The following is an 18,525-nucleotide window of genomic DNA, read 5'->3' on the forward strand; positions in this document are numbered from 1 at the left end:
TAAAAGCGAACCTAATTTTTGTATATTTTTTAATTTTATAAAAATTAGATAAATCAAAAGTAACTAAATAAAATATCTATTAGCTAAATAAGAGAAAATATTTTTGTAATTTTTATTTTTGTGATAAGATAAAGTATGAGAGTCAAAATTATTTAAATTAGCGATATTAGACCTAAACTAAATATTTAACACTGAAATGTGTAAAATCTCGGGAAGAGTCAAAAATCACATGTCTACAGGATGATGAACAAATAAATCTATTTGTCAAGTTTTTAGGCGGTAGCTTTCAAAGAGAAGTGGGCTGGAAAACAAAAATCACACAAAAATAATATGCGGTGAGCATGGATCGAACAAGCGACCTTCAGATCTTCAGTTTGATGCTCTTCCAACTGAGCTATCCTCGCAAAGAAATGTTCTGCACCGGCCGAGAATCAAATTCGGGTCTGTATCGTGGCAGAGTACTATTCTACCTCTAGATCACGGGTGCTCCTTGCCCCTTGTCTATTATATTTTTCTTTTTCAATAAAACATTTGGGACCTAATTATGCTGGACTTGGTTGCACACAGTGATTTAAAAGGCGTGGGCATGATGCGGGATATTTTACCTACTATGAGGCGAGGCAAAAGCCGCATGGATCTTTAATTTTTTAATTCATAAATTAATAAAATAGTATAATAACATAAAAAAATAAAAAGTACACTAAAAGTTCAAGAAATATATAAATGTTTAAAAAGACTCATAGAAAATAAAATATCTAGCATATTTTACCAGCATAAACAATCAATAATATTAATGTTACTGGAAAATATAAATCAATTATAACGTCTTAACTTTCAAATAATAAGAAAATTATTATTTTTAAGTAATATTATTAAACTTAATATTTTATTTTCCTAAAAGTAAATAATTAGTTTATTTCACCAGTGCTGTAATTTAAAATATTACTCGTTCATGAATAAATAAAAAATTACTTTCAAATGGTAAAATAATAAAAGCTTGATACTTTTGAGAGACATAAAATAAGATATGAAGACCAATAGCAAGTGAAAATATAAATTTTGGCTATCTATTTTAGAAGAATGTTCAAATTATATTCACCTTTCACGTAATTCTCAATTAGTAAATATGCAATATTATGACTCGTTATTTGAGTTACTCTCAATCTTCATATTCCTATATATAATAAAACTTTAATCATTCAGTTGTTAAAGAATTTTGAGAGTTAATAGTGCCAGTTAGGAAATTTGATACATGATTTGAGTAATGACTGTTAGGCGAGGCCCGAGCGTTGGATGTTAGAGTGTTTAGGACGTATAATCACACATTTGAGGCGTAAGCCTCACATAACTAAACCCCACGAGTTAATTCAGAGTGTTTTGATAGTGCCTCGGGGCACATACGTGGTGCATTCAATAAAGTATACACTAACTATTTTGTGGAGGAAATTGTTATTAATTTGACCCTATTTTGTGTCCAATGTGTTATTAATTTATTTCTATACACAGAACTCTACGAAGAAATTAATAAATTATACAAATATATCTAACCCTGAAAATGGAAAATTAAATTTCTTAAACTAATAATTACCTTGAACGGTGATCTGAGATTTGATAGGTTTCCACAAAACCCTAGGAATTAATTTCCACCCCCATCTCAATTTCAGTAACGTTTATTGTACTCCTTTTTTAATTTTGTATCTTTTGTTTCTATTGGAATGGTATTTTATATATTCTAGAACCAGCTTATGATTTTTCAGTTTTGATTCTTAGGATTGAATTGTTTTCTTTTAAAAAGATGATTGGTTTTTATTCTGGAGATAATTTGGTGAATTGGGTCTCTTTTTCTGGTTAAATTTAGCGCAAAAATTTGAACTTTAGAAACATAACAGTTGGGATTTTCTGGTTGATTTTTTATTTTGAGATCATTTGGTGAGTTGGGTGTCGTGTTTCTTAGTGCTTTTCTCGCCTGAGTGGGGGATTTTGTTGAAGTAATCCACATTTAGGAGGTGAATTTTGTACCAAGATTTGAACTTGGGAAAATAAAAGTTGGAATAACTGGTTGATTTTTGATTCTGAGATTATTGGTTGTGTTGGGTATCGTTTTTTCTTGGTGAATTTAGTGCTTTTTTCACCTGAGTGGGGGAATTTTGGTGAAGTAATCACATTAGGTGGTGAATTTTGTACCAAGATTTGAACTTTTGAAGATGACAAGTTGCATGTGAATGAGTAGAAGGCTAGCAATATTGGTCATTGGGTATGGTTCTTTGCAGCAACAGCTACCTCAGAACAATTCTGCTACATTCCAAACTACACCTTGAAAGCCAGCTAAAATGTATAAGGAGAAAGAAGGATTGTTGCCCTGGATCCACAAATTCGCGCCTAGAAAGAAGGTTGGGATGCTGCTGTTGTGTGCTGTTTCATTAGCAGTTCTCGTGTGGGTCTTGTTTGTTGACAAAGGTTTGGTCTCTAATCTTTTGCCGTTGCAGCTTTTTAAATTTTACATTAGCCGAAGCCAACTAGTTTTGGTTATTGAGATCCTAGTTGTTAGATCGATTATTTGATTAGGACTTAAACTCCAACCTTAATCTTTCAACATAATGGAGCATAAATTTAACTTTAAATGCGTACCACGTGATTCTGTTTTGATTTGTGCTGATTGGTAGCTACAGTTTGTCCTTCTAACACTCTGGGAAATAGCATATTTGATTATAATACTATGAAATTAACAATCTTATATAGCTTTATTCTTACTGTTACCCCAATCGTTTTGCAATTTTAAACATGAGATGCTCTTATGTTGTCAGTCATCCGATAATTATAGCTTTGGGCTTGCTAAAGTCTGAAATGGTTACCTTGGCTTGATGGTGTTTAGTTTTGTATCTTTTTTTAACTTTTCTTCATTAGGAGATTCGTGATTATGTCTAGTTTACACTGAAGATTCTCAACTGACATTTTGAATCTTCTTATCTGTCAGCTGAATAAATGATTTGATTTGGCTGTTCCATATGTGGGTGATTATAGATGACAGCGTCTTCCTTTATTTTTCTTTTTTTGTTTTCTGTCAACCTCTACAATTTTCAACTCTTTCATAGGTGAAGATGCACAAGAACGTAATGCCTCCATAACTAATAGTGTGTTTACTCCAGAAGCTGGACAAAAGGATAATTCTACGTATATTGAGTCAATAGAACGAACTAATGTTGGACAAAGTGCATCAATTGTCCAACCTCTTCCTCCTCTGCCTCCTACTGTATACTTCAAAGGATACACTCTTCCTCCTGGGAATCCATGTGAAGGCTTCACGTTGCCACCGCCGCCAGCAGATAAAAAGAGGACGGGACCAAGGCGTAAGTTTAACTTTTCATATATTTACCAATAATATGATTTTAAATATGTAAATTTCTTTCTGATGGACCATCTAGGTGAAAAAATGTAAGTTGCAGATTCTGAACTGGATGTTTACATTCTTTTCAGCATGTCCGGTATGCTACCTTCCTGTTGAACAAGCTATTGCGTTAATGCCTGATGCACCATCATTTTCTCCTGGGATTAGCAATTTGACTTACATTCGTGAAGAAAATTTAAGGAAAACCGAGTTCGGAGGTTCAGAATTTGGAGGATATCCTTCACTGATGCAAAGAAATAATTCATATGATGTAAGAGAGTCCATGAGTTTGCACTGTGGGTATGATATTTGAGAGCCCTCCTGGGCAGTTCCTTTATACTATAAAGCTTCATTTTTGTTGCACATTGTTGCACGATTTTCAATATCTCTTACTTTGTGTCGGTTGTGTTTATTTCTGCTGCAAATCCATGTGATAGATTTGTTAGAGGCATCAGGCCTGGACATCAGACAGGTTTTGACATTGATGATTCTGACCTTCTTGGGATGGAATCTTGTGGAGGTGTCCTCGTGGCATCAGCAATATTTGGTATTGATCTTTCCGTACACGCCCTCTGTCTTATTTCTTCTTGGATCTGGCTATGAGTTGTAACAAGTACATTCTTGGACAGGCGCTTTTGATTTGATAAGGCAACCAAAGAATATCAGTGAATATGCCAAGAAAAATGTCTGCTTCTACATGTTCGTGGATGAAGAAACAGAAGTCTTTTTAAGAGATTCTAGTGAGCTAGATGGTACCATGAGAATTGGTTTGTGGAGAATTGTCATTGTTCATAACCTACCTTATGATGATCCAAGGCGAAACGGGAAGGTTGGTTCTCTCAATGATATATTGCCTATGTTGAATAGCAGTTGAAATTTGTCAGCGTTATTAGTTGGGTATGGGTATTTATTGGAGTGCTTATCACGCTTTTGAAAATGTGACTGCATTGAAAGCTTTGAAAAGAATTTTGTTGAGTGGACAGGAGAATAGTAATGTAAAGGAATTTTCTTCCTTTTTTTTCTCCCCTAAACAATCCCCCTTTCCCCCACAAAGGTAATCCCAGAATTTTCAAATTATTGGCATTTATGCAGTCATTTACTAAGCCTCTTTTGTCGACTGCTTTTCATTCAGCATATATGATCATAATGTCTGTTTATTCCAGTGATTATTTGGAAGTGAACTGAAAAACAGTTCACTTAAAAGATAGTTTAATGTACTTAGATTAAATTCATGGTTGCTGAACCCATTCGCTGCAGAGCTACAATTTATATTGAGACAACTTTTGAGGAATAGCAGTTAAGATGTAGTTGGCAGCACTGCAACCAGTTAGTTAGTGAAAAGCCTTTGGCTCTGTTAGTGATAGCAGTTAATATTTATATGATTGGCAATTTCTGTTCCTTAAGATTCTTACAAGTGCATCTCTTCTATGTCCTTATCTTTTTGTCTGCTTTGTGTACACAATTATTTTTTCTATTCATTTTTGAAGTTTGGATACCTTTCTCAATGCCCATCTACACGTGGATTTAAGCTTTTCCTTTTCAAATCTTGAATTCAACAGCCGGGATCAGCCCTTGGTTGGCTGTTTCTTGAAATATCCTGATCTACAGTCAGTTTGTTTTTTCCTAGCTGCCTTAGGAGCTAGTATAAAATGCGTAATGCACAAAATGAACATGTTTCATGGATTTGTTCTTTTTTATGCACAACCTTCTTGCTGCAGAAGGCAATTATTGAGACATGAATAGCCTTTTGCTTTTGGCGATGAAACTTAATGTGATGTCAAGTATGACTACTTGTTAAGATCTTCCTGTTACTTATTACCTTTTGGAAAAGAGTAGGTAATGCTTTATGCTATCACTTCCTGTAGCAATTTGGATCCTGACTAGTCTTCCTTTTTCACGGGTCTCGTCTAGTACTCTATAAGTTCTATTCAGTCTTTTAAATGTTTCTTCTTTTACTTACTGTGGCATTAAGAAAATGACCCTTTGGATGGAAATACAGCATGAACAAGGAGATTTTTACTGAACTAGATTAGTGATTGAGCTTGATACTGATTTTAGGATTTCTTTGAGTAGTTTATGTGAAGTCTTTTCACTCAAACTTCTCTCCTTTATTTTCATCTGCATGATTGCCTTTCAGTAGGGCAGCTCTGCATTTTCTACATGGATTGACGTGACAAGGCTATATTCTTTTCTTTTTTGATAACGGTGGTGCCCAGCCTAGTTCACATAAAATAGGTACGGGGTAACTCTACCCACCAAGGCTTAGGCAGATCCGAAGAGTTCACCTAGCGTGTTTTGTTTTTTGTTGAGATTTGAACCATGGTCTCCAGTGGCTTTTACTCACTTCATTTACCGCCAGACAAGGCAATATTGGTTTCTTTCTTTTTGTTTGGCATTATTTGTTGTTCCCTTATCCCATTTAACTTTCTTGTTCTATTTATAATCTTCTGCACTGTGTATATGCTCATGAAATTATTATCTGATGGGATAGAAAAGATTTTCAGTATTTGAGAACCATTCATTGGCATGGTTGGTTTAGTGCTTCACCTGCCTAGACTGGTATTAAATGTAAAATTTTCTGATTAGTTTGTATTTGTTGACATTTTAGGTTCCAAAGCTTCTGCTTCACAGGCTTTTTCCCAATGCTCGTTATTCTCTATGGATTGATGCAAAACTTGAGCTGGTTGTCGATCCATATCAAATACTTGAAAGGTAGGCCTAAGAATAAATACATATTTCATATATTCAAAGCAAAACTTAAACTGTTGTCGGCAAAAATTTAGTCACCTCTCAGATTTTTTAGCCTCGGCTCTTCTATCATTTTTATCACATCAAAAATGCTCTTTCTGCTACATGCCAGTATTGCAAAATGATAGATATTGGTCACGATTGTATTATGATCTCTGCTAACACATTCTGGACACCTTCAACTATGCTTTTGCAATTTTTTCACACCTTACAAAGACGAACAAGTTATACTTGGTTTCTTTTCAGAAAGATCAATAAGTTGTACATAAAATTGCTCTTGTTGTGTGACTTAGATTAAGAGTAAGAGTATAAAAGGGCTAAATGACCCTATTTATCAGAGAAAACCATCTTAAAAGGATTAAGACTGCAAATATTGAATGCTGGGTTAGTGATGCAGAGATTTTATTGTTCTTTGTATTTTAATTTAAATTTCAGGTTCTTGTGGAGAAAAAATGCCAGCTTTGCAATATCAAGGCACTATAGGCGCTTTGATGTGTTTATAGAAGCAGAAGCTAATAAAGCCGCTGCGAAATTTGACAATGCTTCCATCGATTTCCAAGTTGAATTCTATAAAAAGGAAGGTCTAACTCCTTATTCCACAGCTAAACTTCCTATTACAAGTGGTAAGGATGTGAACGTCATTTTTCTCATCTTTCCTTACTATTTATGTACAATTCACCCCACCTCCCCCCCGAATTTAATAATGTCATTGTCTTTTTGATAAATATTTTAGCATACTATTTTGCACGCAGATGTCCCGGAGGGATGTGTAATAGTAAGAGAGCACAATCCAATCTCCAATCTATTTGCTTGTCTTTGGTTTAATGAAGTGGACCGTTTTACTCCAAGAGACCAAATTAGCTTCGCCATTGTGAGAGACAAGATCATGTCAAAGACAAATTGGACTGTTAATATGTTCCTGGACTGTGAAAGGCGCAACTTTGTGGTTCAGGTGATCTTTATGTCTTTGCTTTTGGATTTTCAGTTGATTTTACCACGGCAAACAGAATTGGGGTTGAAAAAAAGAAGAAAAAGGCGTGCCTACTTGTACACGATTTCTTGAGAATTAAGAAAAAAGTTTCATAATTGCTAATGGCGATTTCTACAATGCATAGGAGATTCTTATGGTCGCAGGAAAAAACAATGCAATTTCGAGTTGCTACTTATTTAGATGACCTTTGAAATTCTCTTTTCTTACTTTCCTCTTTCTGTAAAAAAAAAAAACGATTTCACTTCGTGCATGCTTGAATAAGAACTACGCAATGCAATTTCAACCACGCGTTGTTTCTGTTATATGATAGATTAACTTTCTGCTATACTTTCTTGTTATCTGCAGGGATATCATAGAGACATTCTTGAGCACTGGGCTCCCCCGCCTCCACCTGGCGCTACTGAAATTGTTCATCCTCCTCCGCCTGTAGTCGATGAAACCCTACAGACCTCACGCAATGTTACAACATCAAATTATGTTACTGATCCCAGAAAGCGTGAGAGGGATAGGAAATCCAAGCGTCATAGAAAAGTTATAGGAAGTTAGGATTCTAACTTAAAAAGTTAAATTTTTTGCTTAGGCATATTCTTTTGTTTCCTTCCCTGTTGCAAAGATATCATATTTTTGGGGCTAGGAACTATGTTAGGTGAAAGTTATAGATGATAACAAAAAGGGCAGTATCAAGCAGGGGCTGATGCAACACTTGTGAACATGTTCATCCGAACTTAGTATTTTCGACGCTAAACATAAATATTAGTGATAAGAACCTTATAGTTCGAATTCATTAAATTTAAATCCCGACAATTTTAGATGAAATATTAGATGAAGTTTTGTTGTATATATAAACAATTTTTCATATCAGAGCAATATCTATGTAACGACCCATTTTCTGAACAAGTCGGGACCGGCACTCGATCACTGAACATGACCGAGCGAATCATCTCTGCTTATCAAATCTATTATAACTCCAAACTTTATATGCACTAAGACAATACTCCAATCAAATACTTTTGATTAATTTAAATATTTAAATAAATCAATTCCAAAACATTATTCGTAGTAACTATTGAATTACTGCTAAGTTATTACCAAAAATATCTTAATCTTAACCCAATGACTATGTCTATGAAGCCTCTACTGATAAACTGACGTACTGCTCAGGACATGAGATTTCCTGGCCAGTTCTCTAAGTAAACAAAGAAATAACTAAATAAAGATGATTCTAAGGAATACTCCACGAACGAAAGCGGAGCTCACCAATAGCACTAGAAGAGAAGAAAGTCCTAACCAGTAGCCTGCTCGCCCGCAAAACTGGTTACTACGTTGTACCACAGACCAACATACGTTCCCAAAAGAGAACGTCAGTACCATCCATTGTACTCAGTGAGTCTCAACAACAGGGGGCGAAACTTTAATAACATATACATTACGAGCAAAAGTTCTAAATGCATGTAAAACATAAAGCTTATAAGAATAATTCTAACATAATTGCATAATAGCAGTTTATGAATATTCTAAAAGAAATTCGTATCTTTTTCTTTCTTATAAAAAAAATACTTCACTTTATACTTTGGAAGTTTCAACTATCCTGAATTAATTCTGTCTCTGTCACCGTGTGATCGGCACGGGTTCGATCCCAACCTGATCGAATAGGCCCAATCCACGAGGTGCCACTCGCTTCATGGTTCTCAGCGCTCATGTATCATACCTTAGCATGGCTAAGTAAATTCTCAACAACGAGACCCTCGGCTCGTGTTCTCCCTAATTTGGCACAAGTAGTTTTAGGAAGTCAACGCCTTTGTCAAGACCCTTGGCCTGGACGATGACCCCTTCTCAGAATAAAGGATACTCCCAAAAATCTTTTCTTTCTAAAACTTCTTCTTGTGACTTTTCAAATCTAAATCTTTCAAATATACTTATTCTGGAATCCTTAAAGATAAGGTATGACATAAGAATGAAATAAACATTCAAAATTATTTCTAAAGATTCTTGCTTCTTCATGAATTTTCAACAGGAAAATGACATATAAGAATAAAACAGAAATCCAAAAATTTATGCACATATATCAAAATAATCATCTAAACTTTAGCTAGAAAATAATTCTAAGCTAATAGGTACTTACTCACCCCAATTAAGTACATATAAATTCTTTTAAGCAATTCATTAAACACTTTGTATGCGTGCTTTTGTGAGTTAAACCACTTTAGTAAAGGGTTATATCAACTCACCTCAAAACTTCTCGAGCCAATACGTAGGCTCCAGTCCAATTGACACCAGTCAAACAATCGATTCTACAACAACCTGTGCATTTTAATCAATTTTAAAGTTTCACACCTAAACATGAAATTTATTGTTGATATACAGGAAAAAGGGAATTGGCTATTCAATTCTTACCTATTACTACTGTAGGGTAATTGACAATAGGGGATTTTATATACCTGAGTTCAAGAATTAGTGATTTGTAAAGATCCCTAGATTTTTCGTTGTCTGGCTCTCTGTTTCGTGAGTGAACAGAACATGCCCTTGCCTTCTGTCCTTGTTTACGTGAATGACAAAACCTAAGGTTCTGTTATTTTGTCTTCTGCCATTTTTCTTACGTGAATGACAGAATCTTATTTTCCTAAGGTTTAAAGCCTTTGTTTCCCAACAACCCATTTTATGGGCTTTAAGTCTTTTTTTTCCTTTTTGTTTTTTTTTACTTAACTAGTATTTAATGTTACTCACTTTTAATAATTAACAATATTAAAATTATTAATATTTCCCTAATTGTATATCCAATTATTTAAGTGTATATATACACATATATATACATACATACATACATACTTCCACTATAGGCAAGAAAAATAATAATAATTTAATTCTATAATTAGCGTGTCTCAAAATTTTTATAAATTTGAGGAGTGTTACAATCTTTCCTCCTTAAAAATATTCGTCCTCGAATGTTGCTAGGGCCTTATTCTTAAGCTAACAATCATTCCTTAGGTCCTTGAACCTCTTAAGTTTTCTTAGCACTACTCACTCTTCCAAGGGACTCAAAATTTTGGCTAACTCCCTAAATTTTCAAAATTTCGGCAAAGTTTTCCTTGTAAATTGGACTATCCAAAAAAATATCCCTGTCACAAATACCACAACTACACCAATAATAACCAAATATACCATAACATGCCATTTATAGGCACCATACACAACTCATAAACTAGTTACATACACTCCGGCAAGGAGGTACCACAATAACCAACCAAATTCTAAAGAACAACATTTTACAAAAAGTAAATAACTTTAATGAATTAAATATACTCTGGCATGACGCTAAATTAGTAAATAACTAAAGATACCCTGACAAAAACTAAATTACTTCAGCAGCTAAGTATAATCTAGCAAGGACATAAACACATGCTAAATTGTATTTAATAAATAAAATATAAATGTCAAACCAAAGTTAGGTTCACATACCTTTTTCCTCAAATAAATATGGATATTTCTCTCTCATATCTTCCTCGACCTCCCACATAGCCTCTTTTGAATCATGATTACTCCACAAAACCTTTACCGATGCTATATCTTTTGTTCTCAACTTTCTTACTTACCTATCGAGAATTCTATAGGTACCTCTTCATGAGTCAAACCTTCTTTAATTTCTATGGTATCGGCAGGTATTATATACAACTCATCATGAATGTACTTTCTAAGCATAGAAACATGAAAGACAGGATGAACAGAGGACAACTCAACAGGTAGCGCTAGCTTATAAGCCACGTTTTCTTTCTTTTCTAGAATTTCATAAGGTCCGATAAATCTAGGGCTAAGTTTCCCTTTCTTACCAAACATCATAACTCCTTTCATTGGTGAAACTTTCAAAAACACCTTATCACCAACCATGAACTCTAACTCATGATACCTCTTGTCAGAATAAGATTTTTGACGACTCTGAGCCGCTTTAAGTCTTTCTCTAATTAACTGAAATTTCTCTAAGGCCTCACAAACAAACTCTGGACCAATCAACAATACCTCTACTGGTTCAAACTAACCCATTGGAGACATACATCTTTGTCCATACAACGCTTCATAAGGAGCCATACCAATGTTGGCCTGATAGCTGTTATTGTAAGCAAATTCTATAAGTGGCAAGTGATCATCCCAATTACCTCCACAATCTATAACACACATACGCAACATATCTTCGTGAGTCTGAATGGTCCTTTCTGCCTGGCCATCGGTCTGTGGATGGAAAGCGGCGCTTAAATTAACCTTGGTACTTAATCTTTTCTGAAATGCCTGCCAAAAATGCACCGTGAACTGAGGGCCTCTGTCAGATATGATTGAAACTGGAGTACCATGCAATCAGAGTATTTCTTTGATGTACAATTGCACATACTGCTCTGCGGAATCTGTCGTCTTTACTGGTAGTAAATGCACGGATTTTGTCAGTCGGTCTACAATAACCCAAATTGAATCATGCTTACAGTACGTGCGAGGTAGACCTACTACAAAATCTATATTAATCATCTCCCACTTCCACTGTGGTATCTCTATATCTTGAGCTAGGCCACCAGGCCTCTGATGCTCGGCTTTGACTTGCTGGCAATTCCAACATTTAGCCACATGATCTGCTACTTGTTTCTTTATGCCTTTCCACCAATACAACTCTTTCAAATCTAGATACATTTTGGTAGCACCTGGGTGGATAGAGTACCTCGAACTGTGAGCTTCATCCATTATGGCCTTCCTAAGACCATCTACATCAGGCACACATAACCGATCATTCAACTTCAAAACTCCGTCACTTCCTAGAGTGAAAGCAGTGATTTCTTTGTTTTTGACTCCTTCTTTAACTTTACTAAGTACGGATCTTCATCTTGCTTAGCCTTAACATACGCAACAAGGGATTGCGTTAAGGCATAAGCAGTTATACCTCCTTCTTCGGTCTCATCCAATCTAATTCCATCATTTGCTAGTTTTTGAATTTTTCGACCCAAAGATCGCCTTTGCACTGCAAGATGAGCCAAGCCACCCATTGACTTCCTACTAAGTGCATCTGCTACCACATTAGCTTTGCCAGAGTGATAAAGGATATTGATGTCATAATCTTTCAATAGCTCAAGCCACCTTCTTTGTCTCAAATTTAATTCTTTTTGCTTGAAAATGTACTAGAAGCTTTTGTGATCCGTAAACACTTCAGAATGCTCGCCATAAATGTAGTGTCGCCATATCTTTAATGCAAACACCACTGCTGCAAGTTCCAAGTCGTGTGTGGGATAGTTCTTTTCATGATTCTTTAACTGCGTGGAAGCATAAGCAATAACTTTTCCATTTTGCATAAGAACACTACCGAGACCAACTCTGGAGGCATCACAATACATTGTGAACCCACCCGAACCTGTCAGCAAGGTTAATACAGGTGCAGTGGTCAACCTCTTCTTTAACTCTTGAAAACTCTGCTCACAAGCGTCTGACTACTGGAACTTAACTGCTTTCTGGGTCAACTTAATTAATGGAGTTGTAAGTGAAGAAAACCCCTCTACAAACCTTCTATAGTAGCCAGCTAACCCCAAGAAACTCCTAATTTCGATTGGCATGTCGTCCTAGGCCAGTTCTTGACTGCTTCTATCTTCTGAGGGTCTACTTTTATTCCTTCACTAGATACCACGTGGCCTAAGAATGCCACTGACTGCAACCAGAACTCACATTTTGAAAACTTGGCATAAAGCTCATTCTCCTTCAAGGTCTGCAAGGCTATTCTGAGGTGTTTGGCATGCTCATCCTTGCTCTTAGAGTATACCAAAATATCGTCTATAAACACGATAATAAAGGTATCAAGGAATGGCTTGAAAACTCTATTCATGAGGTCTATGAATGCAGCTAGGGCATTTGTCAACCCGAAGGACATCACTAGAAATTCATAGTGCTTGTAGCGAGTTCGAAAAGATGTTTTAGATATATCTTCTTCCCTGATTCTCAACTGATGGTACCCCGACCTCAAGTCTATTTTTGAAAAGTACTTTACACCCTGAAGTTGATCAAATAAATCATCAATTCTTGGCAGTGGGTACTTGTCCTTAATGGCAACTTTATTCAACTGCCGATAGTCGACGCACATTCTGAGAGACCCATCTTTCTTCTTGACAAGCAGGACCGGGGCACCCCACAGTGAAACACTCGGCCTGATGAAGCCCTTGTCTAGAAGGTCTTTCAACTGTTCTCTCAACTCATTTAAGTTCTACTAGAGCCATCCTATAAGGAGGTATAGATATGGGCTGAGGGCCTGGCATGAGATCAATGCCAAAGTCTATGATTCTTTTAGGAGGAAGTCCGGGAAGGTCATCTAGGAAAACTTCTGGAAATTCTCTAACAACTGGCACTGACTGAAGAGCTGGTGGTTCTGATTCTGGATTAATGATGTGAGACAAATAGGTGAGACACCCATTACCGATCATTCGTTGTGCCTTAAGGTAAGAAATAAACTTACCTACAAGGGATGCTGAACTACCCTTCCACTCTAAGACTTCTTCATTTGGAAATTGGAACCTGACTATCTTGGCATGACAATCTAACATGATATATCAGGAAGACAACCAATCCATACCCATGATATCCACCATTTCTAATTCTATGAGATTGGCCTTGGTGTTGCGACCTTGGACTGAAACTATACAACCTCTATAGACTCTTGTGACTTTCACTGACTCGCCAACTGGAGTAGATACTAGGTATGACTCACTAAGTTGTTCAGGTTCTATCCCAAGGTTAATTGCAAAGTATGGAGTCACATATGAAAATGTTGAACCTGGATCCATTATGGCATAAGAATTATGTGAGCAGACTAAAAGTATACCTGTAATAACTTCTGCAGATGACTCTGCACTCTGACGATCAATTGTAGCAAACAAACGGGGTTGTCCCCCTCCCCGAGTAACTCGATTTGCACCACTACCTGCCCCATGCCCGGTCTGATTATGAGAACCATGAGCCTGAGGTGGTGCACTGCAGTAGCTGAGGAACTAGAAAGGCGAGTTGATCCACCACTGAAATTACATTGCAACTTTGGGCAGTTGGACTTTACATGACCAATGTCTCCACAATGATAGCAACCATGAAACCCGAGCTTGCACTGACCTGAATGTTACCGCTTACATGTTCCACAAAGACCTTGTTGGTGTGAATGTTGCTCAGCATGACTCTGGCTATGTGATGATGATGTCCTAAAATTCTGATTCTAGCGAGACTGATTTCCATAACTCTGAGTACGTCTGAAGAAAGACCCATCACTTGACTAATGACTAGACTAAGCTTGTGATAATGACTCCTTATTAGAGGAATCCCTTCCACCTCTGTTGGATGTACCATTAAACCTGACCGCTGTCCAGGCTTTCTTGTTATGCTCTTTTTCTTCTCTCCTTTGTTGTTTGTCTTTTTCTAAGTGTTTGGCAAATCCCACAACAGAGGAGAAGGTTGTCATCCCTACTGCTGCAGCTGATGTCGTATCCTTAATGTGGTAAGCTAAACCGCTAACAAACCTGCGAATCTTTATTTTTTCTGTCTTAACCATATGAGGGGCATGCTTAGCTAGCCTTATGAATTCCATGTAGTACTCTTGCACACTTTTATTCCCTTGCTTGAGCTGTTCAAACTCTGTAGCCTTAGCTTCCCTATCCTCTTCCGGGATAAAGTTAGCCATGAAGGCCTCTTCAAATTCTTCCCAAGTAGGAGGACCATCATCTTCATCTCTTTTCTTTTCCCACATCTCAAACCAAGCGCCAGCCATATCTCTAAGTTGGTAAGCAGCCAGTTCCACAACTTCATCATCAAATACTTTCATCGCTCGGAGGTCTTTCTTCACACCCTCCAGCCATAACATTGGATCTTCATCAACTATAGAACCATGGAACACTAGAGGATTCAACTTCAAAAATTCATTCACTCTTGAGGACTCAGAATTGTTCTGTCTATTTGATTGAGGTGGAATCTCATCTCTTCTCTCGTTCTGGTTGGCCATGAAGGCTTTAAACATCACCATAGCGCTGTTGACAGCATTAAACATCACCATAGCGCTGTTGACAGCATTAAACATCTGACCCACCTCTGGGGATATAGTTGTCTGAGCCAGAGTTGTTTTTGGGGGCAGAACTGGATTCTGAGGTACTTGCTCATCATTATCCACCCTTTCTTCACGTTCAACTCGGGGTACTTGAACCCCCTTTGTGGATTTACCCTTTCTTTTCTGAGTTGAAGCCTTCTTAGTTCTACCTTGAGCCACAATAGTAGCAATAGTTTCTTGAGCAGCATCCTGAGTGTCGGTGTCAGAGTTGCGAGTACGAGCCATTTCTGCGAGTTTTGGAGAAACGAATACATTAGATAATTTCTTAGAGGTAGGCTCTACTACACGATCTAAAGTATGAAAAAAATGAGACTTTTCCTAAATGCTTGTAGCCTCCTGTTTATAAGTATGGCGTGTTTCATACCCATAAACAAGACTCTACTAACACGGCTTCATAGACCCCTAGGACTCCATAAACATGGGGCTCTGATACCAAGTTTGTCACGACCCATTTTCTGAACAAGCTGGGACCGGCACTCGATCACTAAACATGACCGAGAGAACCATCTCTACTTACCAAATCTATAATAACTCCAAACTTTATATGCAACAAGGCAATACTCCAACCAAATACTTTTGATTAATTTAAATATTTAAATAAATCAATTCCAAAAATTTATTCGTAGTAACTACTGAATTATTACTAAGTTATTATCAAAAACATCTGAATCTTAACCCAATGACTATGTCTATGAAGCCTCTACTGATAAACTGACGCACTGCTCAGGACATGAGATTTCCTGGCCAGTTCTCTAAGTAAATAAGGAAATAACTAAATAAAGACGATTCTAAGGAATACTCCACGAACGAAAGTGGAGCTCACCAATAGCACTGGAAGAGAAGGAAGTCCAAACCAGTAGTCTGCCCGCCTGCAAAACCGGTTACTACGTTGTATCGCAGACTAACGTAGGTTCCCAAAAGAGAACGTCAGTACCATCCATTGTACTCAGCGAGTCTCAACAACATGGGGCGAAACTTTAATAACATATACATTACGAGCAAAGGTTCTAAATGCATGTAAAACATAAACCTTATAAGAATAATTCTAAAATAATTGCATAATAGCAGTTTATGAATATTCTAAAAGAAATTCGTTTCTTTTTCTTTCTTATAAAAAAATACTTCACTTTATACTTTGCGAGTTCCAACTATCCTGACTTAATTCTGTGTTTGTCACCATGTGATCGGCACGGGTTCGATCCCAACCTGATCGAATAGGCCCAATCCACGAGGTGCCACTCGCTTCATGGTTCTCAGCGCTCATGTATCATACCTTAGCATGGCTAAGTAAATTCTCAGCAACGAGACCCTCGGCTCGTGTGCTCCCTACTTTGGCACAAGTAGTTTTAGGAAGTCAACGCCTTTGTCAGGACCCTCGGCCTGGACGATGACCCTTTCTCAGAATAAAGGATACTCCCAAAAATCTTTTCTTTCTAAAACTTCTTCTTGTGATTTTTCAAATCTAAATCTTTTAAACATACTTATTCTGGAATCCTTAAAGATAAGATATGACATAAGAATGAAATAAACATTCAAAATTATTTCTAAAGATTCTTGCTTCTTCATGAATTTTCAACAGGAAAATGGCATATAAGAATAAAACAGAAATCCAAAAATTTATGCACATATATCAAAATAATCATCTAAACTTTAGCTAGAAAATAATTTTAAGCTAATAGGTATTTACTCACCCCAATTAAGTACATATAAATTCTTTTAAGCAATTTATCAAACACTTTGTATGCTTGATTTTGTGAGTTAAACCACTTTAGTAAAGGCTTATATCAACTCACCTCAAAACTTCTCGAGCCAATACGTAGGCCCCAGTCCAATTGACACACCAGTCAAACAATCGATTCTACAAAAACCTGTGCATTTTAATCAATTTTAAAGTTTCACACCTAAACATGAAATTTATTGTTGATATAGAGGAAGAAGAGAATTAACTATTCAATTCTTACCTATTACTACTGTAGGGTAATTGACAATAGGGAATTTTATATACTTGAGTTCAAGAATTAGTGATTTGTTAAGAACCCTAGATTTTTCGTTGCCTAGCTCTCTGTTTCGTGAGTGAACAGAACATGCCCTTGCCTTCTGTCCTTGTTTACGTGAATGACCGAACCTAAGGTTTTGTTATTTTGCCTTCTGCCCTTTTTCTTACGTGAATGACAGAACCTTATTTTCCTATGGCTTAAAGCCTTTGTTTCCCAACAGCCCATTTTATGGGCTTTAAATCCTTTTTCCTTCTTTTTTTTTGACTTAACTAGTATTTAATGTTACCCACTTTTAATAATTAACAATATTAAAATTATTAATATTTCCCTATATATATATTTCCACTATAGGCAAGAAAATAATAATAATAATAATAATAATAATAATAATAATAATAATAATAATAATAATAATAATAATAATAATAATAATAATAATAATAATAATTTAGTTCTATAATTAGCGTGTCTCGAAACTTTTATAAATTTGAGGAGTGTTACAAATCTAGAACTTTCACCAGCTTGTTTCTGAAGAAAGTTAAAAAATTCAAAGCCCTTGGTATTACTTTGGTGTCTAAGTTCATGATATTGTTAACGTTGATTGATAGGTTTTGGGGGGTTTGTAGTTGCCAAATATATATTGAAACGTGCATGGGCAAATAGCTATAATTATATTGCTAATCAAAAATTAGTCACCATCACTATGATGAAAAATGCGTTTATTTAAAATCACATTACATTTGGTGAATAGGTCTATTTCAACAAGTAGTTATTATTCTTTTTCTTATTTATTTTTAGAGGTGCTTTCTTCTTTTAATGCTAATTTCAGTTAGAATAATCTTACTTGATGTAATTAGTATCCTCTATAAGATTAATATATTGATATGAAGTACTATTCCATTATTTAATCAATCGACAGTGCAGTTTTTTCCGTCATATGCTTATTGTAATGTGATCAACTGCTGCAATTTACTTACCAATTTATTTTCAGGTTGAATGATTACCTTGTATTTGGCTTCTACTCAACTTGTAGGGAAAATTTACACGGTTAGTAGTACATAAAATATCAAACTGATTAACATAAAATCTTATTTGTAAAGATTGAATTTCGTTGATATAACAAAGTGTGTATCATATACTGTAGTGGTAAAAATGGTTCAAAAATTGTTCTAGATCACGCGTGTGAATCTTAGGTTTGATAATTTTTGTATTTTTTTGAATTTTCCTAATAGAGTTTCTGACTCGCCACTAATTGGAGGATGATAAAAGAGGGAGTTGAGTTATTTATACTTAGAGTTTAAAGATA

At 35.9% G+C, this 18,525-nt stretch overlaps 1 protein-coding gene and 1 non-coding gene across 3 annotated transcripts; one reads left to right on the top strand and one right to left on the bottom strand.

Annotated features, from left to right (window-relative positions):
• Positions 1-331: 331 nt before the first annotated feature.
• Positions 332-404, bottom strand: TRNAF-GAA (transfer RNA phenylalanine (anticodon GAA)). Its single transcript has one exon. It is a non-coding gene; the product is annotated as a tRNA-Phe (tRNA).
• Positions 405-1,514: 1,110 nt separating this feature from the next.
• On the top strand, positions 1,515-7,940 carry LOC107820391 (putative hexosyltransferase MUCI70). 2 transcript variants are annotated; one of them, XM_016646671.2, is made up of 9 exons: positions 1,515-2,457; positions 3,093-3,347; positions 3,475-3,685; positions 3,823-3,932; positions 4,015-4,214; positions 5,994-6,097; positions 6,569-6,756; positions 6,886-7,085; positions 7,470-7,940. In XM_016646671.2, the coding sequence occupies exons 1-9, from the start codon at positions 2,331-2,333 to the stop codon at positions 7,668-7,670; spliced, it is 1,596 nt and encodes a 531-aa protein (XP_016502157.2). In that variant the 5' UTR covers positions 1,515-2,330; the 3' UTR covers positions 7,671-7,940. The 2 variants fall into 2 exon arrangements, with proteins under 2 accessions (XP_016502157.2, XP_016502159.2); XM_016646673.2 differs by having other exon boundaries at positions 1,527-2,457; positions 3,147-3,347.
• The last annotated feature ends 10,585 nt before the right edge of the window (positions 7,941-18,525 follow it).

Source organism: Nicotiana tabacum, chromosome 1, assembly GCF_000715075.1.
Source record: "Nicotiana tabacum cultivar K326 chromosome 1, ASM71507v2, whole genome shotgun sequence".
In the NCBI taxonomy this organism is placed as follows: Eukaryota; Viridiplantae; Streptophyta; class Magnoliopsida; order Solanales; family Solanaceae; genus Nicotiana; species Nicotiana tabacum.